We start from the raw sequence: 24,952 nt of genomic DNA on the forward strand, positions 1-24,952 counted from the left end.
GACACGACTCAACAAGTCTAAAAATCTTCAAATTTTGCATCACATCATGTTTATAATGTAACAATTAATACTCCAAAGCAACAATGTCTTGATCTGTGAAATCTCCAGGATAAAACTTCGTTGCAAGCTTACAAATATCATCACTGTTAAAGGAGTCAAATGAATTTGTAGGATCTAAATTTGTACTAAGAGAAAGAAGTTCCACCGATGACTCGTTGAACCGAGTATTTAGCTCCATCAAAATGAAATCTATTAGTGCATTAAAAAATCAAATTGGTAATGATGCTCTATTGTAGTTTGCCGATGGGAACGTCACATCTTATATAGACAATCAAGTTCAGACGCATCAGTTTCATTTCTCGAGCAAAAAACTTGAACTTCTTGAAAAAATTCGTCCCGCGTGTATTCTCTAAATTCTTGAAGGATATTTTTGATAGTAGTGACAAATGTGATAACACTCAAAATGTCTTGAGATTCTCTTTGAAGAATTTGACAAAGAGTATCTATTTTTCTTATAATTTTATGCATTAAGTGTAAAATGAACACAAATTCAAAGCTTGTCATGTTTCTGTAAATCCCTCGATCTTCAGCCTTAGCTCTTCTATTTGAAGAATGATCAGTAAAAACTTCAAAAACTTTGCAAGTCGCAGTATATATACCTATCAAACTTTTTATCGATTTATAATGAGAACTCCAACGAGTAGCTCCTGATCGTTGCAAATTACCAATATGATTGGCACCACTTATAGAATCATGTTCTCCAATCGACAACATATACTCAATTTCATTTCTTTGTACATTATGCAATTCAGCAATGCACTTAGTAGAGGAATTAACAATATTGTCCAAATGAGAAAAAAATTTCCAAGTAACACTAACATCCTTAGTTGCAGAAACCAATATTAGTTGTAAACGATGGGAAAAAGAGTGCACATAGTATGCATCAGGACAATATTTGAGAAATATTGCTTGAAGTCCATTCCACGCTCCACGCATATTGCTAGCATCATCATATCTTTGACGTCTGATTTTCATAACATGGAGATTATGATGAACAAGAACATTTGATATCTCTTTTTTCAGATTTATTGAGGTAGTGTCACTAACATTTTTTATGGCAAAAAATCTTTATGTCAAAATCCCACTATTGTTCACAAACATCAAGATAATAGCCATTTGATCTCGTTTAGATATATCTCGTGCATCATCAAAAAGGATACAAAAGCATTTATCTCAACTTCTTCATGAACCATCTGTCACACTCTATTGGTCATAATATGTAAAATCTCTTTCTGAATTTCTGAGCGATATATTGAGCAATTTTTAGAGTATTCTCAAGTACAACTTCAACAATTTATGTACTCATTTTTGCAAAAGTCTTCACTAATTTAAGAAAATGTCCACAATTAGATGAAGATAGAAATTCATTGTTATCTTTAAATGCACAACCTTGAAGTGCTAGCCAACAAACAGCTACAATTGAGGTGCTCAATACAGACGATTTTTCTCTTTTTCCTTTTTAGACTGTGCATGCATCACTTTTTCAATATATTGTGAGAGCCTCATCAAATTTTCAGTTCTTCTCTCACACATAGTATGAGGCGAAGAAGCTGCAGAACTAATATGGGCAAGAAAAGCACATGTTTTTCCTTGGTTTACCCTTTTCGATGGTCAAATCCTTCATTGACCAGCGCTGAGATATTAGATGAATTAACATCATTCAGGAAAGGAAAACAATGGAAACAATATGTTTTATTTGTTGAAGGCGAATACTCTAACCAATAAAATTTCTGAAACTATTTTTTTCTGAAAACGACGATTCTGGCTTCCAAATTTTGTACCTGGACACTCCAACATATTTGGTTAATAAGGTCTCGTATTTAGATATGAACGTCTTATTTCATCTCGTGTATTAACATGATATTCACATTTCTGTTTTCTTTTTCCCGGATCTTATTCAATACAAGTAGATAATGACTGATGATTGTCTCTAGGAGAGGAAATTGAAGGAATTTGGATATTGAGAAATGGAAGACTTTCACTAAGTTGATGTTGCATTGTAAGGACACTAGAAACTGAAGTATCTTCACTAGCTTGACGATTTCTCTTATTGAAGAAAGATGATATCAATGTTTTCCCTTTCTTTGCAGCATAATGATGTTAAGTTTTGAAATAGTTCAAGTTATAATCCTAAACAAGTAATAAAATAATTATCAAACAGATAAACAAGTAATAGTCAGTCATTGACTCAATAACAAACAATCAAGATTCAATGACTCATGAAAAAATATTCAAGCAATGTCGATCGATTAAACAACGAAAAATCTATATAAATCACCTTATAAAAAAATTTTCCAAACAAATATTTTAAGTTTTTTTTTCCACTAATGAAACATTAAAAACCTTTTAAAATTACTTATCTAAACATAGTCTAATTATCTATTCTTTAAAATTTTAAATTTTAAAAATGACATCAATGATAAAAACTAAACTAACAAAAATCTAAAAGTTTTTGAAAAAATCATTTATAAATATTTATTAAGTGATAATCAAGTAGTTCAAGTTATAATTCTAACCAAATAATAAAATAACTATCAAACAAATAAACAAGTAATAGTCAATCAATACTCAACAACAAACAAAGAGACAATAAAATATACATGTAGTTATGGTTGTGAATTTATTTGACCAATAGTACTGAAATCAAATTGAATAAATGAAAACGTCGTATTCCATGGCAAAGCTAACTCATGACCTTTCTTTTTCACTTTTTTTGTTTCGCATCAGCCTTTTAATGGCCACCACATCATCCCATCTCTTATCTCTCGTATACAATGTGAAGTGTAACATGTTGTGCTTACGATTCGAAGTCTTTTCTGCTAGTTTCATGCGTTATTGATGCCTTACACACTGATGCGCGGAGCCAAGAAAATTGGTAGGCTGGACTAGGACCTTGAGAGTAAGCTGAAATTTTAATTAAATATATAAAAAAAATGTCTGAGTCTAATATAGTCATCAAATACATCTATTCTTCCTCATGATATTATCTCACGAGTTTTTTATAAAAATTTAAATTAAATATAATGATTATATTATGTCAATAATTTTAGTTGAATATTCAAACGTTAATAGTTATTAATTCTAAACTTAACTAATTATGTAATAATACTCTTAGCAGGGGTGAGTTACTAATAGATGACTAGAATAAATCGAAAAATTAAAAGAGCTCCGCTTGAAAACGGGCTTTTATTTGGATTCGGATACGACAGAAACGATTCGTTTTTCGGGAGGTCAAATTTCCGCATTATCTCCTTTTCTTACCCGTTTCTGACGCGTGAGAAGCACGCCGACCTTCTTCACCAATCGCTGTTTCCCTCCTTTCAATTTCACCATCACCTGTTCACCTCCACAATAGCCAGCGTAAAAATCATAATTTGCCCTAATCCTGAAATTTTCGATTACAACCACCTGAAAATTCTATTATGGTCCCGAAACAGTGAATTTCCATATTCAAAACCCTAATTTTCTTGATTCTGTTAGTTTTACTCACCGAAATTTGGGGTTTTGAAATGGATTATAAGGATGATAAATTAGCTCTAGCTATATACAAACCCCTGAGCTTCACGGGGGGCTGCTTGGAAATCCGTTTATTCTACGTCCGTGTTGCACCTTGTTCGGTGGACAGCCTCCCTGATCGACTCACGCTTCGCCACCTCCGCCGAGAGCTTGGGGTTTTCTTAGAGATCAACGGTTCCCGTGTTCGGTCGTCTGATGCCGTCTCTATCTCCCTTCGTCGCGATCGTGTCGACAAGGACGCATCAGAGGTAACTTATGTCAGCACCGACAGCGTTAAAATATCGGGTCCTGCGGAATTTGAGGTCTGTGAAGAGGAGGATTTGATTCTCTGTGGCTCGTTGCAGAGAGCCGATGTTGCTTCCTGGACCAATGGGTCTGGGTGGAGCATGGATTGTTATGTAGCAACCTCAATTGCGAATGGTCGGTCTGCCTTTTTGCAGCCGAGGATTGGTGTTTCCTCCCCATCTATCGAGGTTTACATAGCGGGATGCTGCTCAGGAGTGCCGGAAATTTTGACAAAAACCATCTTGGTCAGTCCAAGAAGGAAGGTATTGAGGCAAGGGATGCTCGATGCTATTCCTGAGGAAGATGAGACAGGAAAGGAACAAAGCGGTTTGAGCAATGGTTTTGTTCGGCAAAGGAAATTGCAGGTAATGTCACAGTGTCGTGTTATTTTTTAGCTTTGAATGACGAGTGCGGTACTTGATTCTCAAAGCATCATCAAGTAAAATTCCAGGGTTGCTTAATTGTTTATTATTATTATTATTATGCTTATTATCGATAACTGTTACAAAGAATGGAAAGGTTTTTAGCTGCTGCTGAAATTGATGGAATTAACTCCATGTTTAACATAAAGTAAAACACTAGCCGGACCAAATACCTCTGATTTTGATTGTCTGCTATTAATGATAGATGGAGGATTCCAGCTTTAATGCCTGGAGCTGGTTTTCTGCAAAGTTAGTCTTGGTATTGTATTTTTAGTCTAGTGTTGTATGGATTGAAGTATGAACATACATGGTGTGCCCTGGATTAAGTTAGTTGATCTAGCTTTCAGAATCTTATTCATGGCTCTGGTATTGCAGGTTTGTGGCTGGTGTCCCACCCATGAACCAAGCAGCAATTATGTTTCCTTTCTTGTTGAGATACGGGATATGTGATCTACCGGCAAAAACTAACTTTGCTTTCCCCCCCGGAAAAGATTCTCCCCTAAACATCATAGATATAACTATTCTTGTAGCGTCCTTGGACTTGAGGGTTTGGAGGTGTCGAATGTGATTCGTGGATGGAATTTGTGCTCAAGTAGCGAGCAAGGAGACACATTCATTGTTAATTAAAAAGATTTATTTATAGCCAAAATTAATTCCAGAATGGCTAAGTTTAATTAACCTATTTCATTAGTGTTTGGAACATCAACACTAGATCCAGTATGAATTATGCTTTTGCATTGCCTGATTGCACGTTCACATGACCACATGATCATTTTATTGCCAAACAATATTCCTTGCCTTGATAGACTGCTTAAGTTACTTCAGATAAGGTTAGGTCCTAATGATAGATAGATATCACCCTTACGTTTTATGGAAAAGCAGATGAATCACTTGGGAGGAATCGCAAATCCTAGTTATGTACCCAAAACCTTACATAGTTGATTTAGGGTGTATTTCTGTAGTAGTGTTGCATTATGCCATTGCATATCGCAGAGTATTTAAAGGTTTAACATAATATACGCTGAATGGAGAAACACGAAGAATCCAATTTTTTTATCCTAAAATTTTGCGAATGCTTGAATTATTGTGTTAGATATTTATTGACATTGATTGAAACGCTTGAGGCACCTTGGGGGGTGCACATGATATAAACAACACTTTCTGATACTCAGTTCTTGCTTCATCATCCTGACAGAATGCACACATGATACAACACTTTCTAATACTCATTTCTCACTTCATCATCCTGACAGAATATGAAAGTTGAATAGATTAGTTGAGTCTTTTCTGAGCCACAGTCGATAGGCTAGGCCCAAACTAATTATTATAGTCTTATGAAGACTCCCAGTGTAATGTTAATACCATGTGTGAAGTTAAGTAGATGGAGGAGAATGGGATGTTGACAAGTGTATCTTTGAATTTTTTTCCTGAATTTGCTACGAAGTATCATTTATGGATTTGTCCACTGCAATGGTAGTTTGTCCTGGAGTTATGGGGGCGCCAGCTATGCCACCTGTGCTTTACTATACTACCTTTTGATCTTGTTTTGATTACCTTTCGATCTCTCTCTTTGATCAATTTTTATTTGTGCTTGTTACGTAATCCAACTTCTTTATTGAACATCTTAGACAAGTAACTTTTATTATTCTTATATGTTTATTTTTTCATTTGAATGGGAATCACACCCTCCTTAGGGATACAACCCTAATTTTTTGCCCTGTATAGATATATGATGATGCTAGTTGACTAACAACACGTATTGTTTTTTGTTTCATTTATGAATTAACTTTATGATTATTCTAACTGGGTATTTGCAAGAGCATAATCAATCATCAGTTCCCTAGCCGATGCATTACACCACCCACCCCCAAGTCTAAGTTATTTAATTTTGCTCCCTGTGACCTTTTTTACAGTTAATGGAATCAGATGCACACGACTACGAGTCTGATGGGAAAGTTGGAGATAGCTACTACTCGGAAGACATGTACCTTGGTGAAGATGGCCAACTTTCTTGGTTCAATGCTGGTGTAAGAGTTGGTGTGGGGATAGGGCTTGGGATGTGCGTTGGAGTTGGAATTGGTGTTGGTTTGCTGATGCGTTCATATCAAGCCACAACTAGGAGTTTCAGGAGAAGGTTTTTCTAGATCTCAACAGCTTCTGTTATAAGGGATCCGGGATCAGCAACAGGGATAGGTTATAGTGTTATTTCTTTGAGATCTTATTAAACCTGGACTATGCCATAACACAAGCAAGTGAAAGCACCCAATACGGCTAATTTACAGTGAAATATTGGTGGTTGCTTGGCCAGTCGGTTTTCTGGTAAAGACCAGCGGCATGCTGAAATGATGATATGATGTTTTTCTTTCTCGTTCCCTAAGCCTTCGTATAGCCCTATGAAGTGTTTTGCCGGGACGCAAGGGTTGTGTATGAGTTTGTTGGTGTAACCTGTATCTAGTTTTGGTAATATGTATATATTCTCTTTTCATGGTGTATTCCGGAAGGTTCGTTTGGTGGATTTTCTTTTCCGCCATCTTTTTGACCAATTTTGTTCTTCGTTGAGTTCAAATAAGTAGTCCTGATACACTACAAGTTATTTTTCCTGTACGCTGTCCATGAAATTTATATATATAAACGTTGTGAGTTTTATGAGCAAGAGTTTATTCAATTCTGAAGTGTGTCGTTGCCATATTCAAATATTTAGTGAAGCAAACGAATATTATAAAACCAACCATTTTAGGGTATCATTTGGATCGATAAATTTCAAATTTATAGATTTCAAATTGTTTAAACTCATAAACTTCAGTTCCATTAATTACATGCTTATATATTATTTCATGTTAATTAGAATATATTTATAACAAGTAAGATGTGAATATAAGATTTAGTCTATTGTTCATATATAATAATAAAATATAATCAAATCTATTATTTTCCAAAATGCATAAGTGAATTTTTGAAAATAATGATCACTAAATTAGAACATGTAGAACATAACAGGTAACATGCGATTTCATTTATCCTCTGATTAGATTCCTATTAATTTGGAGTTGATAAAAACTTGTGTGAGACAGTCTCACGGGTTGTATTTTGTGAGACAGATATTTTATTTGGGTCATCCATGAAAAAATATTACTTTTTATGCCAAGAATATTACTTTTTATTTTGAATATCGATAGGATTAACCCGTCTCACAGATAAAGATTCGCGAGACCGTCTCAAAAGAAACTTAATCATTTGAGTTTAAACCCATTACCAAAACAGAGAATTTACTCGCACACCCATTGCTATTTTTATTATTTGCAATTTTGTGCATGCAAATTAAATCTTACGTGTACAATGTATGAGATAATTTTGTACAGAAATTATATGATTTTTTTCGCAATTATTTGGAATTTATTAGTTATTAATAATTTTAAATATATAATAGTTTATTATAATATTTTGATTTTTTTAAGGTCAAAAGTGACAATAAATATTTCATGAATTAGAATAAGATAATAATAATAATAATAATAATAATAATAATAATATTTTTTTTGAAGTGGATGAGATAATTTTTATAATAATATTTATGGAATGATGGGCAAATTTAATAAGTCTTGAATATCCCTATTAAATACAGCGTCTTCTGCTACGCGAACAGTTTCTCTTTCTCCCGTTCACGTTCTTGCTTCCAGGTAATCATTACGTGTTTTCATCTCCCGTTTTAATTGCTATTTTCAGCTACGCTTTAATTTCTGAAATTTGTTGGTTTATGTCTCGATTAATCGCTCGTTATTGAATTTTCTATCTTCTAGCTCCCAGATTTTTGCATGTTTCTGTAATCATGAGTTGTACAAGGGACGGATTTTAGTCGTAGTTTCGGTTTGGATCTATCAGGATCTGGGTTATCGGATGTCTACTGAAGTCAATTGAACGGAAATGTGAGTTTTGGGAATATATTCGAGACACAGTTGATAATGTAATTGATTTTTATTTGAAAGTTGTTGGGGATTTCGCTCAAACTGATGCTGATGTGTGAGTTTTTCTAAGTTCATGCATAATTTGGTGAAGCTTGATTAAAAATTGGTTATCAACTAATTGAAAGTGCGACTTTCTTATTTGAAATGTTGACATCTGCAGAATCTACTTCTGTTACTGGGCTTTTTGTGAAACTATGACTACTGGAAGATAGTTGTCACCGCGAGAAGTTAATTTTAAAAATCTATTGAATTATTAATGAGCACAGGATTATCTGGGCAGTGCATTTTGAGAAATGTAACTGTTGCATTGCTTGTCGTTACATAATTTAAGAAGTTTAAATTATGAAAGATGTATTTTCCACTTGCTACAGTGATAAATCCTCGGACATGTAGCTTATTACATGGTATCTATTATCAGTCCCAATGCTGAAGGGTGACCGTGTAGGACTTGATGTCATTGCTTCATGAATTTGAACTTTGAAAGGTCCTATATTTTCATAAAATGTTTCTTTCAAATAATAGTTTTCCGGTCAGATTACTAATGTACTAATGGCATTGGTGATTTGCATACGTTTCAGGTTTTGTTTATAGGTTGTTTGTGGGAAGAATATGTCGGGCACTGAGGAAGTCAAAGAACGAACAGATGCTGACAAGTCCATGCCATCACCAAAGCAAGAGGTTGTGTTCTAATTATGTTATTACGTCACACTTATAATTATATTCATGCCATTTTTCTTATAAGAAATGAAATTCTTGCAGGAGGAAGCTGTTAAGAAGAAATATGGTGGAATTATCCCCAAGAAACCACCACTAATTTCAAAGGTATAACCATAGCCTTTGACAACACTTTTACTAAGAACCTAAGGAGTCTTTTCTGTGAACGTTTGATGCCAGGATCATGAAAGAGCCTATTTTGACTCTGCTGACTGGGCTTTGAACAAGGTACTCTTTGTTGATGTTTGGACGAATTTGTTATTTACTCAGAATATGCAATTTTGGCATACTTGTGCCTTTATGGCTATTAAATAATTATCCATATCTTGTCACAACAGCAAGGTGCAGACAAGCCCAAAGGACCACTAGAAGCACTTCGGCCTAAGTTACAGGTATATATAAGTCTTAGATCATCTAACTGGGTATCACCTGCTTCCTTATTTATTTATGGGATTATGAGTGCTTGCCGAAAGCTGATAACACATCAATAGCTCATCCAGTTGCTCTCCTCCCATTATCATGGTTTATATCTGAGAAAGAAAAAAAAAGAATAAGCAGATGTATTAAACTGTTGAGTTTTTCTTTTTTGTCTCTATATTTTTGACTGAATGTAAAATTTTCAAAATACATGCTATCGTTTCAATTTCTTCATGGCTGGTTTCAGAATTTAGTTATGTTCCAGTTAGTGTTCCATTCATCGAGTTGCAGATGCTTGAGTACAGACTACCGATCAATTGCCTTCCTGAATTACTAGATTAAGAATTAACTTGTGATTGAGATGCTATCTCGTTATGCTATTTTCCTCTATGTGCTGGGCATGATCCTGATGTTAGCTCATGACTTAATTTCTCTTATGCCACTTTGCTGACACATTCTATCTCATTTTGCATTCCATGTTCCAGCCAACACAACAGCAAACCCGATATCGTAAATCTCCTTATGCTCCATCAGAAGGTGAAGGTATGCTTGATTGCTATACTCTTCCACAGGGATCATGTTTAAATTCTCAAAATGTTTTGAGAATAACTAGCAATTTTTGTACAAGTTTTTAATATTTAATGTTTTTCGAGAATAGAGTTCAAGGACTCATATATTTTGCACTCAAATAGAACACCTTAAAAACTTAAAACAAAAAACTCTCCCTTGTGGAAATTGGTTGGGATCTTTACAGCACATAACTTTTTTGTTTGTTTTATATATGTAGATGGTAATACTGCTTCATCAGATGATGCGCCTACAAACGAATGAGTAGCTGCTGTTGATCCTGGTGTAGCATTACCTGCATCATAGTTACTAGCGGAGTAAATTTCTGATAAAATAAAATTTGCCAAAAACCTGTTATATTTGGGGAAGAATGTATCTATGTGCTGTATTCTCCCTGATCAAGAATTCTCACTAATCTTGTTTCTGTTGTAGACTATTTCCCCTTTGCCATCACTCAACGAGTACACACGTATTTGGGATTTTAGAGGTATATTTGGGATCTCATGTCACTTAAATTACCTTGTTTAGGCTTGAATTTAGCCGATCGGATGCTTGTCACGTTTCCACTGCAAAAAAGCGTTGTGAAAAATGTGAGGAGCAAATTAGTCATGAAGCTGCCAATGTCTGGTAATAAATTGATTGCACCTAAACTTGGAATAAATTGCTAGATAAGGAGTATGTATTCCTGCTGTTGAACTTCCCGGGTTAATATTAATAAGGTTGCGTTTAGGTGACAGGTTATCATCTGGAGGCGTTATATTCAGAGTCCGTTTTCGTTGGAGAAATTATCGTATTAAAAACATTTTTTTGAGTGATTTTCTTATTATATATATTGTTTGGTTCCAAAAGTAGTTGAAAAAATGCAAAAAAAAATTGTAAGTTAGAATTTTTTGGGTTATGGGCTTGTGCTTCTGCTTCTATTTAAGAAAAACTAACATTTTTCAACATTCATCCAAATGCCAAAACCGAATTTACAAGTGTGTTTTTTAAGCTTAGAAGAATAATTTGAATGGGAGGATCTTGAGTTTGTTGCTATAGAGACATGTTTAAAATTCAAAATCACTGAGATTGTTTTGTAGGTGTGATCTATTGATCGTCGTCATGAGTAGAGATGCTTAACTGATCAGAAATTCAAAAATTGATCGATCTATAGTTCTTTGATGCGTTTTCGCTGTTCCTTATCACCAATCGAAGAAGAAATAAGTACTAAATTGATGACAATAAGTTATAAATTCGATGAATCACATCAAAAAAATATGACGTACTTATCTAAGCTTTTAATATCTATCGATCCTTATCAATTTTGTCACTCAAGAAGATGTGAGGAGAGGGCCGCAGCTTTCATTGTTGAAGTGATCAAATAGTTCTTGAACGGTGTAATTTTTTTTTTTTTTTGGAAGGAGTTGCGCTTGTGTATTTACTTGTTAAATGTTGAGAAATTATTGGTATGCGAGGAATTTAGGCCGAGCCAAATGAAAAATTTGGCTCAAATCCATAAAATTTGTGCCTTTGCCGATGCGATAATTCTCAAACAATCGGAATTTTTTAGATTTCTTTAAAACTTGAATGCCATCTGTTACTTTATTTTGCTTGCACAATCTACTTTTTAAGATTTTCATGGAGGTTTTGTCGGGCTGGATAACTTGACTTGCGTTGATGCTTTCTTTAAAACGTGAATGCCATCTGTTACTTTATATCTGATGCACATCCGATCTTGAACCCGAATCCAGAGCAGATGACTGAACTGACACTCAAAGAATAAGTGATCCAAGCAATCAAGCCCGTGCAACAGAAGCTATATCCTTCATCCAGGACAAATGGAAAACGATATCACGTAGAGAGGCTCCCCTGAGCTCCCAGCCAAAGCGTAAAAGCATGCTTTGGTAGGCTCAGAATCCACCAGTCTATGAGGGCGGAAGTACCGATATGCTTAATTGGCACCCAAAGTGCTCTGGCCAAACCAAGATTCAGCATGGTAGCAGCGAGTGAGGGAGTGTCGGCAGTAGCAATGTCCAGATATCCAACCCTACAGAGGTAGATATGATGAACCCATCGAATCCAAAGAGATTGCCTGTTTAATTGGAGATCCCATAGTAACTTTAGAGAGCAGAGATTTTTCCAGCTCCTCAAGTCATGCAGACCGATACCACCCTCATCTTTGGAGTAACACATACAAGCCCAGGAGAATCGAGGGTGATTAGAACTCAACACAAAAGAACGACAAAGGCTATATATGCAATCTATTATATCAAAGAGAACGGGCCAAAAACATTCCACTCCTTGGAGAATCGACCTGAAAAGCTCAATCTTCCCAGTATAAAATAGGGAGTTAGAGGCCAATAATGAAGACGAGAAATAATACCCTCCATAAAGGTGCCAAAATCTGGTGATCGAAGCCGCTCAGCAGTCAGCAGCTAATGGGATGCCCAAATATCGGAAAGGGAGGGAGCCCTGTGAGATACCAGTAATACTCACAAGGGAGGACCGAGTAGCACCCTAAAGCCCAGCACACCTTCCAAAGGAAGACAAGCAGACTGAAAGAATAGTAACCAGGGCACATCAGCCCTGGACAATAATAAAAGATCATCTGCATATGCGAGTTGGGTAATACTACTACTCTTACAAAGTGGGTGAAAATTATAATTACAGTCAGTCGTGTCATGGAATATGAGGCGAGAGAGATACTCAATGCATAAGGTGAATGGAAATAGGGACAGATAATCCCCCTGGCACAAACCTTTCCTACCCACAAAATTCCCTTGCACGCCACCATTAATCGATATCGAGAAAGAGGTGGAAGTAATAAACTCCATAACCCAACAGATAAATGTACGAGGAAAGCCCGCACCCTCAAGCATTTCTTGAAGGAAGTTCCAGTTAAACGTATCAAAGGCTTTCTGAAGATCCAACTTTGAGGATGTAACGGGGAGAGATTCGCTTTCTGTTATATTTCCAAAGTAATTCTAGCGCAAGACGAATGATGTCCGCAATGGTCGACGACCTCTCAGAAAGGCACCCTGAGCCGGGTCCTATGATAGGACCAAGAACAGAAGCAAGAATCTTAGAGATCACCTTGTACAAAACATGACAGCAAGAGATAGGCCTATAGTCGCTCACTCAAGATGCATGAGAAGACTCAGGCACCAAAGCAATCAATGCATGATTAAGCTGCTTAAGATGGGAACCTGAGTGAAAGAACTCTAGAACCGCTTAAGATCATCGGAAAAAATGCCCCAAGTTTGCTTGTATAAGTGGACATTGAAACCATCAAAGCCATGAGCTTTATCATCCATAATATCAAATAAGGAAGACTTGATTTCCTCCAGTGAAATATTTCTTTTATTTTATTTTTTCTCACAAAATCTGTTCATGTCCAAAACAAAAATGGACATATTTATTATACCAGCATGAAAGCAAATCCATATTTTATATATCAAAAATAAAATTAATAATAAAAATATTTTTACTCATTGCATAATGTTATTAAATCCATCAAACAACATTTTGTGCGGAAAAATATATATTCAAACAAATGATAAGAATTAGAAATTATGATTTATCTGATTACCTACTAAATTGAACTAACTGAACAATACAAATACAATTATATGAATGAATTTGAATTTGATTAAGCAATATAAAAGTGTAAGAAAACATTTTGATATATGATGTTGATATTTTGACAAATATGTTACTCGAATTAAAAGCATTACGTCTTTTTTTTAAATGAAAAAAGCATTACGTCTTGAAGATCTAAAATAGTGTTTATTTATAATTATTCGAATAATTAAAAACATGTGACAACAATTGTTCATGATAAGTTATATTTTAAATTATAAGCACGTGAATATCGTTGTCACGCCATGAGATGCATGGCGTGAACATCGTAAATGTTTTTGGAATTCAATAATTAAATTAACCAAAATCACTAAGCCTTAAAATATTTTAAATCTAAAACAAAATTTATTCAACTAATTCATTTTCTTACAACCAACGACAAAAACCAAGCTCAATTTTTAACTTATTATAAATGTTAACTCTACACAAATAAATAGTAATTTTCTTAATTAAATCACCATCTTCATATCAATCGATTCTTGATCTTCTATCTCATTATCATCTGAAAGAGAATGTAAATAGTGAGGGATTTGGTCACCACTCAATAATCGGAGAGAACATATCTTCAAGTTTATAAACAACATAATATTTTATATATTACTAGATCAGATTAAACTTATTCACAGGTAGATCTAAAACTTTAAAAAAACAATAAACATCAAATATATGACTTGAATCCCCATACTTGATCATAATATCTGTTCTAATTCCTCATATCGGATCATGAATGTTTAGCTTAAGTCTCAAGACTGAATCATAAGTATTTGGCTTAATTCCCCATACTTGATCATGATTTCTGGCTTAACTTCTCAAATTATTATTTTTTCTATGATATATTTTTTAATATCAAATAGATCGTAGTATTGAACATTTGAAATAATATGCTATTTAAGTTTTAAAGTTGTGGTATAGTTAAATTATCTGTAATATTTTTTCACTTACTTGACTGTTGAATTTTTAATTTTCTTATTATTGATTTTTTATTTTGTTAAAATTCATAAATAATTTAAAAAACATATATAGAAATTCAAAATTATAAATCAAAAGATCTCATATTACCAAATTTTGTATATTGAATTTATAAATTTATCCGATATATAATTTTTTTTAGAAAAATACTATTATGATATTTTTTTAATTTTGAATAAAATAGTTCTACACTATGTAAGATGATGAAACTAATTGTTTTAACAATTATGTCATAAAATTTATATATTATGAGAGCTGATTTTGGAACTAAAACCAAGAAAATATTTTAGTTATAATTTTGGTTTCACTGTTCTGAGAAACATGGTCAGGTTTATTTTTAGACACTTAATGTCTAAATCTTAAACAATCTTAGTAAATGTTTTAATACTATCGAATTTTTTGTATTAAAATTATAAAATTGTCGTATATATAATTTTTTTTCAAAAGTGCTACTAAAATCTTTAAATTTCTTATTTTAACTAAACTGTCCGAATTCTTCTAAGATATTCATACATTTTATGAGATTATTAATATATTAATATTTATAATTTTTCATATAAATTCTCTTACATAATTTATCAAAATCTTTACTTTCAATTTTTTGTTAAAAACCCATAAAATATGTTATTTTTAAACTCCATATTATCATATTATTATATATTTATCATGTTATTCTACTATTAATATATAGTTAATTTTTTTAAAATATTTTCTTGTGATACTATAATTTATTACGTAATTAAAAATTGTACTAAAAATATAATTACATAATTTACATTAAAATCATAAAATAACATATAGAGAGAAAATTAAAGGATAAAATATTAAAATGTACTATAAAGATGTATTATTTGAAAAAATTAATATATGAGTTACATTTTATTCTTGAAGTGACATAAATTATTATAATTAATGTATATTTTAGTGATAACTCATTGGCGTTTGATAAAATTATATATATATATTTTTATTGAGTTTTTGGATTTGTATTGATAAAAATGTCATTTTTATCATTTCACAATTAGAAAACAAAACGCATTATCTATACTTTCATAGATATAGATTGAATTTAACTTTTTACAACTTTACAAACTATTTATTATTATTTTATATTTTAATCAAAATATTAAATATGACAATTTAAAACTGATCTCACTCCTAATATTTGCGACATAAATTTTAATTGAAGCTTAGCATAATAATATTTTATCACAAAAATTCTTGTGAGACGGTCTCACAGGTCAATTTTGTGAGATTGATATTCTATTTGAGTCATCCATAATATATAATAAATTAATAATGACCAAATATTCCTAAATCTTGATTATTAAAAAAAATTGAAGCTTGCTAAATATATCAAAGTTTTCTTTTTATCTGAAATAAAGGGGCAGCCACTGCACCAACAACGAGTGCCCCGTGAAGTAGTGGGTTATAGCGTGGTGAAAAGAGACTCACGGGGATGGAATAATGCCCAAATAAATCCAAATCAACTAACTTAAGAAACCAGCAACTTACCTATGCCAAACCTCAAAACATATTCTCAGAATCCATACAATTATCGACAAAAACCATCATCAATTCTTAATTATATGAAATATTAACGCTTATGGATTAGAATCTTGTTAATGATAACTTTCGAACAGCAGAAAACAGTATGATTTATCCCTTAATACTTGGATGGATCAATAATAGTAGCATCTTTTTGCAAATCCCATATTCTATTCTATCCCATGAATTAAAAATGTAGATTATTTTTTTTATCGAACAAGGATTATTGGTTCATTAGAGGAATATAGTAGCATCAAGGCTTCTATAAATACCAGTGCTTTGTCTTCTACACCACCAACCATATTCCCATTTCCAATTCCTTTCTAAGAAATGAACTACTTGGAGAGAAGCTCCTTTTCCTGCCTTAAAGTAAGATTAACACTTCATTTGGTTTTTTCGCAAAAAAGATGGGAAAACACACTTATACTTGGCATTTCCATGTCTGTTACGTTGAATGGGACATTTACAGCTGCTTGATGCTTTTTTATATGCAATTTTTTTATGTAGTACATTCGATCCACATATTTACATCACCTCATTTTCCAAGTTATTGAATTGGATTCAGATTCTTGCACTGGTCCTTGGTGTTCTGCACGGAGTTGGATGCAGAAAGGCAAGAATTCTGGAGTCATTTGAGTATTCAGCCATCAGTTGCAGAAGTCACAGTGCATCAATAGAAGAATTTGGTGGGGTTGGAGATGGAGTTACACTGAACACAAATGCATTTCAAGAAGCAGTTAAACAGCTTAGCACATTTGGTTCAGATGGTGGGGCTCAGCTCTTTGTTCCTGCGGGTAAATGGTTAACCGGAAGCTTCAATCTTTCAAGTCATTTCACTCTATATCTCCATAGTGATGCAGTTCTTCTAGCCTCTCAGGTCTCTCCTCTCTCTCTTTCATGGGTCGGTTTTGTAGTTCTAATTAAACTTTTAAAAATAATTTTCCACCCAATCACATTAAATAATATTCTTCCGTTGCATTCCAAAAATCTTATTATTATATTATATTTTTGACATTATATACAATATTTAAAAATTTCAGCATTTGTTAGCAATGCACAAATATTTCAGGATATAGATTCCTGGCCTGTTGTTGATCCCTTACCATCCTATGGTCATGGAAGAGATGCGGCCGGGGGCCGATACATTAGTCTCATCTTTGGGACAAACCTCACAGATGTTGTGATCACAGGTACAATTCACGAGCAAAAACAGACTCAAAAATTCGAGAGAGGGACGATTTGATGAATTTTACTACCCTAAACTTGCGATTTAGTAAACATAACGTATAGTATAGTTCACAAGCAAAGACAGATCCAAAAATTCAAGAGAGGGAAGATTTGATGAATTATACTACCTAATACTTGTGATTTTGTAAACATAACGTATCCACCCCCTATGTGCAAGAACTTTTCTTTATTAGTAGCATAAGTTAGTCATATTTTGATTGAGTGACAGTTCAAATGCGACTCAGGCTGACGTAAAAATTATTGTTTTTAGCACAGTTGGTAAGAGTTCGATGCTACCTTACTACAACATCACCATAAGTTCTCTTTTTTATGGGTTCTTTGGCCATCTTGCACAGGTGAAAATGGTACTATTGATGGTCAAGGTGAACTATGGTGGCAACAGTTTCACAGGAAAAAGCTAAAATACACAAGACCTTACCTTATTGAAATTATGCATTCAAACAACATCCAAATTTCCAATCTAACACTTGTGAATTCTCCATCGTGGAATATCCACCCCGTTTACAGCAGGTCAATATGCATGCTCGCGAGTGTTTTTCTATGTCATCATCACTTTAAATTTTATGACTAGTTCTATATTATGATTTACTGGTGTTAATTATGCGCAATTGCAGCAATATAATTATTCAAGGCATCACAATCCTAGCTCCAATAACATCACCGAACACAGATGGGATAAATCCAGGTCAGTTGGTTCTGAACCGTGAACATTTACACATTTTAAGGGGTCTCGACGAGTGTATGATATCCTGTCCCACATTAGATAGGAGGAGGTGAGGGTGCAAATGACTTTATAAGTTTGCAAAGAATTGTTATAACAACATGAGTTAATATTTTCACAAAGCGATGGAGGGTGCAAATGTTTTGTTGGTGCAGCCTTTTGCAAAGAACACAGGCCTGTGAGTCTGAAATGTGAGAGAGTAGGAATGTTCCATTGTTATCTCAACCAAAATATTTCATTTTACTCGACTATAACACAGTGGACCTTTCATTGAAATTCTCTTTCCACCATTGAAAATGATTCAACTCCATTCCTCAATTGAACATCAGACTCAAAAGTTTTCATGTATGCACAGATTCTTGCACAAACACGAGAATTGAAGACACCTACATCGTCTCCGGAGATGATTGCATTGCAGTAAAAAGTGGGTGGGATGAATACGGTATAAGCTACGGGATGCCTACAAAACAACTACTAATTAGACGCCTCACCTGTGTTTCACCTTACAGTGCCGCCATAGCCTTAGGGAGTGAAATGTCAGGTGGGATTGAAGATGTGAGAGCTCAAGACATAACAGCCCTTCACACAGAATCGGGTGTCAGAATCAAGACAGCAGTAGGCAGAGGTGGCTATGTAAAAAACATATACGTAAAAGGCATGAGTTTACATACCATGAAATGGGTATTCTGGATGACTGGAAACTACGGCTCTCATGCTGACAACCATTATGATCCAAACGCGCTACCAAAGATAACTGGGATCAACTACCGGGATGTGGTGGCTGAAAACGCATCGATGGCAGCAAGACTGGAGGGAATCTCGGGTGATCCATTCACCGGGATCTGCATTTCTAATGTGACTATAGGGATGGCACTGAAGTCTAAGAAGTATCCATGGACTTGCGTCGAGGTGGAGGGGATTTCGAGTGGGGTGGTGCCACCACCGTGTAATCTGCTGCCTGATCAGGGTGAAGAGAGACAAGGAATGTGCGACTTTCCTTCAGACACTTTAGCTATTGATACGGTAGAGCTACAGAAATGTTCCTACAGTATGAGATACCTGTCATAGCCTAGTCAACTTCTTATTATTGCAACGAACAACTGTGACTTGAAACGTCGGTATTTATTCATTTCTCTATCATTCTTTATTTAGAACTGTAAAGCAAGATGCAGAAAAGATTCAGTGAGAAAATTGACGTTGAAGAATAGTTGAAGGAATAAAAATTAACAATCGCAGCATAAGAAAATGGCAAAAACTTGTGTGAGACGGTCTCACGGGTTATATTTGTGAGACGGATCTCTTATTTGGGTCATCCATTAAAAAGTATTACTTTTTATGTTAAAAGTATTACTTTTTATTGTGAATATGGGTGGGGTTGACCCGTCTCACGGATTAAGATCCGTGAGACGGTCTCACATGAGATCTACTCTAAGAAAATTGCCGCAATTTTATAATTGGGCGATTAAAATGAAATTTACAGAGGAAAGAAACCTGACACTGTATTATTCTCGACATGAAGTCTTCAGAACGAAATTATCATTAAAACACAAAATTCAAAGTTTTAGACACAATATGTGTGTAATAGATATATGAGCAATTGGTCTATGCACTCATATATGCATTCGAGTGAGCGTCGGTACGTCTTTGTTTGCATGTTGTGCTTGATTAACCATGACAAAAATGTTAAATAATTGATCAAATCACATGAAGATTAATCATAAAATCTATCTGGATCCACAATCATCCAATTAGTTTATCGTCATCCAGAAACAAGATCACTCTCTCAGCTACACAGTATATATGGGAGAAAATTTAAAAATACATTTTCACTCCTTCACCGAACAAGCTGACCTATATTTTCATTAACTGGACTTCGATCCATGAAATTGAAAGCAATCCTAATGTCATCAAGTAAATCATTTCGTCCACGTATCACATCTTTGAACAAATCATTCAGCTCCTTTGCGAGAAGATCCAATCCCAGAGCAAAGTTTTCAGATGATTTCTCGAATTCCAATTTCAATGTTTGCAGCACTTCAGTTTCGACAGAGTCTACACCATTTTGCAAATCCAGAAACAACTTCTCCACAGAAGCATCGACAGCTTCTCGCTCGTTCACGACTGTCGCCTTTCCACGAGAGAATATGTTTCTTAGTTCAGTATTCATGAAAGACTGAAGCTTGGTAAAATTTTCAGCCCATAGGTAAGTCTCAGGAACTTGAATGTCCATCAGTTTCTTCTCAGAACCTGAGAATGAAGCATCAAAGATGCTAGCTAGAAAAAGAGTCACCACCTTGACTCCATAGATAGCTTGCCTCAACACCTTTTCCTTTGCAGATTGCTTAATATTTGGCCGGTCTGGCATGTGGGCAAGATAATCCAATGCAGAAAAGCATTGGTCCACTCTTGAATTCTTTGCATCAACCTGCTGCTTCCAATCATCCAGGGATGTGCGTGCCTCCACAAGTGAACCACTGTTCAATTCGACCACAGCACATTTGAGGTAGAAAAGACCATCCTGCAGCTGAGCAATGTGATGATTTAAAACGGTGCAAATCTCCAGCAACTTATTACTAGTGTCAAAATACACATCAGTCCACATGCGATCACAACGATGGATAGGCAGTTCAAGTGCAGCAATTAGAGCTTTCACATCAGTATGCATCTCAAACATTGACTTTATCGCACACTGCATCCATGATAAGTGTTGTACTTCTTCCTTGTTGGCTGGAATAAGTTTTTTAAGCCTCTCTGCCAATGTCTCCTCAAAAGTATTCAACATAGAAACGAGCTTGGGAGACATGTGTGAGCGGCTTGGTAATATCATTCGGAGAGGATTTCCAAATGGGAGAAAAGCTCTGACTGAACCCTGTGGGCAGCTCATTCTGATTGCACCAACTGCAAAAGGACACAACATAAAAGAAAAGCAAGTTGTTTCACCAGGTGCATCATAACTCCTAATCCTAGGTGGAAAGTTAAACACAGGAAATTTATAAAACGAAGAGGGGCAGGATGAAGATGGGAAAGACCAATAATTCTTTATTACAACAGAACACAGCGCCACGATGAAAATTGAACAAAATATAGTTCAACCTCAGTCATAGCAAATTCACAATCAGAAAATGCAATCATGTCAATAATGAAGGTAAGTAGAACTCATCATGTGTTTGAGTTTAATCCAAACCATCAGTGATAAGACACACAGAAGCTTTCAAACTTTTCAGTCGCAGTTGATATTTTTAAATTCTTTACCAGCAAAATTTACCGGTGTGTGTGAGAAATAGGTATGCGACATTGAATATAAGAGAGAAATTTTTGGACAACTCTGTTCATTTAAACGGTAAAGTTCTGTGCCTGGTTCTTCGCTTGTCATTTGGAAACAATCCACATGGCCGTATGGGCATTAAGGAGCCCTGATCCGAAGAGGTTTAAAATACGCATAATAGCAATATCAGCGGAATGCCTGGGAGGTTTATGGATCATCGCTTAAACAGAAATCAACGAGACAAATGTAAAACAATCATGTTAAAAAGCACATTTCTTCATTCCTAGCTACAAGTTCACTGTCCAGTAACTAAATCATTTCACACGGATCTAATTAATTATTCTTATAACCGAACGAGTAGCAAGCAATCACCAACAGACAAAAAAAATGATGGAGCCAATAAAACTCAGCATTAACGCAGAAATAAGGGACAATTTTCTGAAATTCTAGCCCCATGTATCATCGACTCACCTATCAGCCTTTTCAAAGACAAAATAAAAAAACCAAGAATCTTCACATCGAAACACCACCAACAAAAAAACAATTCAAAACACCAACCTACATGACCAGATCTCCGCCGGCACTAACAATTTCCTACATAAAAAATCACTGTAATTCTCACAGTCACACTCGTCTATCCGACATCAAACCCTAAACAACAAAACATGAAAACAAAAAGGCATATGAACAGATACATACAGAATTACGCATGCAAAGTGGAGAACAAAAAAGGGATATAGATTCACGAGCCGTACCTGAAATAGTACTCAGAGACGCGTAGACAAAGAATTAAACTTCGTAACAATCTTCGCATTTATACACAACACACAAGGGATTTCGCTTCGTAACCGACATCAAGCACACCTATTTGAAAACATTCTTCGACACGACAAAAGCATCCAAATATCAAATTCCTAGAAGCTTTTGAACTGAAGAAAGCACTAATAACTTAGAGTACAAGTAATTAGCAAATCGAAATTGAATTTTGGTCCAATCCGTATTTTCACAGAGAAGGCGTGCATCCACACCAGCACTAACCTTGGCTCAGCGCACCCATCCGACGACAAATTAATTATTGGATTTCAAACCGACCTAAACTCTGAACTATATATTATAACTAGTTTTCCTAGATAAAATTGATTATTAAAATTAGCATGCATGATAATTTATTTACTTCTCGTGACTTTCATAAAATATAGATCCCCTTAAACAATGAAAATACTGAATAAAAGAATCAATTTTTGTATTTCGATTGAAAATTAATATCACGTTTGTATTAGACAATGAATGACATAACGTATTTATCAATAATATTGTACTCATATATAAATTCATGTATTATGTAGAAAACAATAATTGTAACAAAATAAAATAATAAACATGATACAAATTTTTAATGTGGTTTTAATTTCAATAAATAATTTAAATTAAAAATAAACTATTTAACATTTGTCGTTAAATTTTTCGGATTTTTATCACTATCACATATAAAAAAAAATTAGATCATTATGATTCGTAACTCTGGATACAGCAACAAACAACTGACCATGACTAAAAATAGGGTTCTTCAAAAAAAAAATCTTACATGAGACAATGATTGCCCTGACTTTTGTTGATTGTCATTGCATATGATACAATCAAATGATACTTTGTTGAAATTTAAAAAGAAGCCTTAGATCAGAAAGCGTCAATGACATTCTTGGAATAAGCATTTTTTGACCTGCATTACTTCTAGTAAGAATTTTTCCTTCCAAAACATGGTTTCCGAGCCTTGTCACGATCAATTTAGTGTCATTGCATAATCCAAGAGAATGATCTATGTTAGAGATAAAGTACTTTATTTAATTAAAAAATCATATCATTGGTAATATCACTTAACATAGATATTGATGTTGGAATGAGCATCTTGAATGAACCATGAAAACTAAATTGTTGAGATACTCTTGCTATCAAATCCTTATTTTCTGTTTAAATATTTACAACAAAAAATAATTAAAATAAATTGAATTAATTCTAAAAGAAACATTTATAATGATAACTCACAAGATAAATGTATTCAAGTAAAAAAATAGTAATTGATATTTAATATAAATTTATTTAACATGGATTATTAACAATGGTCTACTATACAACTTCATAATCAATTTTGGCCTTGAAGTAATTTAACTAACAAATTTTGCCTGTTGAGTATGCTAAATTTCATACATATATTTTTATTCTAAATATGTTAATTAACAAATTTTCCTTGTTTTTATTATTTTGCATGAATAAAAAAATATAAAAAAAATTGTAGTTTATATTAAATTGACAAACAATTATTTTTTAATCATCTATATTAATTGGAGAATTGTTGGTCCAAGATTAAAGTTGATATATTGAAGATAAAAATGATTTTATATTATCATTGAAATAAATATATTAGATCTCAAAAATAAAATCAAATTAAAAATTAGTTCATCTAAAATATAGATGAAATTTTTTAATTATAATAACCTTACATTTATATATATGTGTCATTAATTTTAAATTAATAAAATGATTTCAACGGAGCACAATTTTTTAAACATGTTTCAAATTTTCAGAATTCATATTTAAATTTTGAATAACAATTTGAATTTGGTTTATAATTCCCAGAATGGAATTTAATTTCTGAATATGAAATTTTAAATTTGAAATTTAATTTAATTTGGTTTGTAATTCCAAAAAGAGATTCAATTTGCAAGAAGTTATACACATAAACATTAATATGCAGTTTTAATAATGAATTAAATATATGTAGACATTTATTATAATATATTTTACCACATTTTTCGTTTATTTCCTTTTTTAGAATGACATTTAGGCGAAAACTTACTAAATCTAGCAGACAACTCTGTTTATATATTTACGGACATGAAGAAGAGGCTGGACGGGGCTCTACTTCCTTATAAAGTATATTTACAGACTTCAGCTGACATAATGCCTATTTAATTTTTAAAACTCAGTCTGACTATTGCCTGTTTAATTCATTAAACCCTTTTTCATTGGTGATTGGTACTACTTGTTAACAAGTAAGACCGTTTATAGTTCCAACCGAAAAACGAGCCAACTATTCGATTCGTTTCTGTTTTTAATTTTTCATATTTTTGGTTCGAACCGGTTTTTTTGGGTTAACCGAACTGAATTTTTTTTTTTTTCATTTTGCTTTTGTCTTATTTATGTGTGTTTGTACTCAAAGTCAAATGTAGTAGCATATTTACTGATTATCAGAAGATTTCAGAAAAAACTAAAATCAAACTATTTTCACCGTGATGAGAGTCTAAAGCGAGTTATGTTGATGGAAGTATCAGAATTTAGGCGAGATGATGGCTCTGGGGAGATGTGATGTTGCCTTTTCGCCAAGCTTCATCGAGGGTCTGACATTAGACGGCCCTGTTGGTCACACTGGTATAGAAATATCCTTTAATGTGTTTCACTAGTCTCATTTCATTGCATCTCATTTTTGGCTTTCAATAGTATGATTCAACTTCATGGCCTTTTTCTTTTGGTTATTTTGCAGCACATCACCTTGCCTATTTACTCAGATTACAGACGGACAAGTTGTAGATAATAAATCAAAAATCTAACATACATATAAATATACCACTTTCATTTGTGAATT

At 33.8% G+C, this 24,952-nt stretch overlaps 4 protein-coding genes and 1 long non-coding RNA gene across 12 annotated transcripts; 3 read left to right on the forward strand and 2 right to left on the reverse strand.

The window, feature by feature from the left end:
* The first annotated feature begins 3,311 nt into the window (after positions 1-3,311).
* LOC140826579 (uncharacterized protein At1g01500-like) lies at positions 3,312-6,932 on the forward strand. Its single transcript, XM_073188977.1, has 2 exons — positions 3,312-4,226; positions 6,197-6,932. The coding sequence occupies exons 1-2, from the start codon at positions 3,570-3,572 to the stop codon at positions 6,425-6,427; spliced, it is 888 nt and encodes a 295-aa protein (XP_073045078.1). The 5' UTR covers positions 3,312-3,569; the 3' UTR covers positions 6,428-6,932.
* Positions 4,560-6,190, reverse strand: LOC140826580 (uncharacterized). Its single transcript, XR_012116840.1, has 2 exons — positions 5,724-6,190; positions 4,560-5,624 (listed from the first exon to the last, which is right to left on the reverse strand). It is a non-coding gene; the product is annotated as an uncharacterized lncRNA (long non-coding RNA).
* Positions 6,933-7,830: 898 nt separating the features above from the next.
* LOC140826581 (uncharacterized) lies at positions 7,831-10,433 on the forward strand. Of its 4 annotated transcripts, none has more exons than XM_073188980.1 (8): positions 7,938-7,960; positions 8,081-8,206; positions 8,824-8,923; positions 9,005-9,067; positions 9,140-9,187; positions 9,298-9,351; positions 9,862-9,919; positions 10,164-10,433. In XM_073188980.1, the coding sequence occupies exons 3-8, from the start codon at positions 8,855-8,857 to the stop codon at positions 10,205-10,207; spliced, it is 336 nt and encodes a 111-aa protein (XP_073045081.1). In that variant the 5' UTR covers positions 7,938-7,960; positions 8,081-8,206; positions 8,824-8,854; the 3' UTR covers positions 10,208-10,433. The 4 variants fall into 4 exon arrangements, with proteins under 4 accessions (XP_073045080.1, XP_073045081.1, XP_073045082.1 ...); XM_073188981.1 differs by having other exon boundaries at positions 7,940-7,960; positions 8,081-8,244; XM_073188979.1 differs by lacking the exon at positions 8,081-8,206 and having other exon boundaries at positions 7,831-7,960.
* Positions 10,434-16,210: 5,777 nt separating this feature from the next.
* Positions 16,211-19,266, forward strand: LOC140826583 (probable polygalacturonase). 3 transcript variants are annotated; one of them, XM_073188984.1, is made up of 6 exons: positions 16,211-16,447; positions 16,626-16,955; positions 17,148-17,268; positions 17,662-17,836; positions 17,941-18,011; positions 18,403-19,266. In XM_073188984.1, exons 1-6 carry the CDS (start codon positions 16,409-16,411, stop codon positions 19,113-19,115), a joined length of 1,449 nt encoding a protein of 482 aa, XP_073045085.1. In that variant the 5' UTR covers positions 16,211-16,408; the 3' UTR covers positions 19,116-19,266. The 3 variants fall into 3 exon arrangements, with proteins under 3 accessions (XP_073045085.1, XP_073045086.1, XP_073045083.1); XM_073188985.1 differs by having other exon boundaries at positions 16,213-16,447; positions 16,644-16,955; positions 18,403-19,265; XM_073188982.1 differs by lacking the exon at positions 16,211-16,447 and having other exon boundaries at positions 16,460-16,955.
* A 394-nt stretch (positions 19,267-19,660) lies between these two features.
* On the reverse strand, positions 19,661-22,379 carry LOC140826584 (protein BPS1, chloroplastic-like). 3 transcript variants are annotated; one of them, XM_073188986.1, is made up of 2 exons: positions 22,351-22,379; positions 19,661-20,945 (listed from the first exon to the last, which is right to left on the reverse strand). In XM_073188986.1, exons 1-2 carry the CDS (start codon positions 22,367-22,369, stop codon positions 19,882-19,884), a joined length of 1,083 nt encoding a protein of 360 aa, XP_073045087.1. In that variant the 5' UTR covers positions 22,370-22,379; the 3' UTR covers positions 19,661-19,881. The 3 variants fall into 3 exon arrangements, with proteins under 3 accessions (XP_073045087.1, XP_073045089.1, XP_073045088.1); XM_073188988.1 differs by lacking the exon at positions 22,351-22,379 and adding an exon at positions 22,012-22,027 and having other exon boundaries at positions 19,663-20,945; XM_073188987.1 differs by lacking the exon at positions 22,351-22,379 and adding an exon at positions 22,068-22,158 and having other exon boundaries at positions 19,664-20,945.
* Between the last annotated feature and the right edge of the window lie 2,573 nt (positions 22,380-24,952).

Source organism: Primulina eburnea, chromosome 3, assembly GCF_022965805.1.
Source record: "Primulina eburnea isolate SZY01 chromosome 3, ASM2296580v1, whole genome shotgun sequence".
NCBI lineage: Eukaryota > Viridiplantae > Streptophyta > Magnoliopsida > Lamiales > Gesneriaceae > Primulina > Primulina eburnea.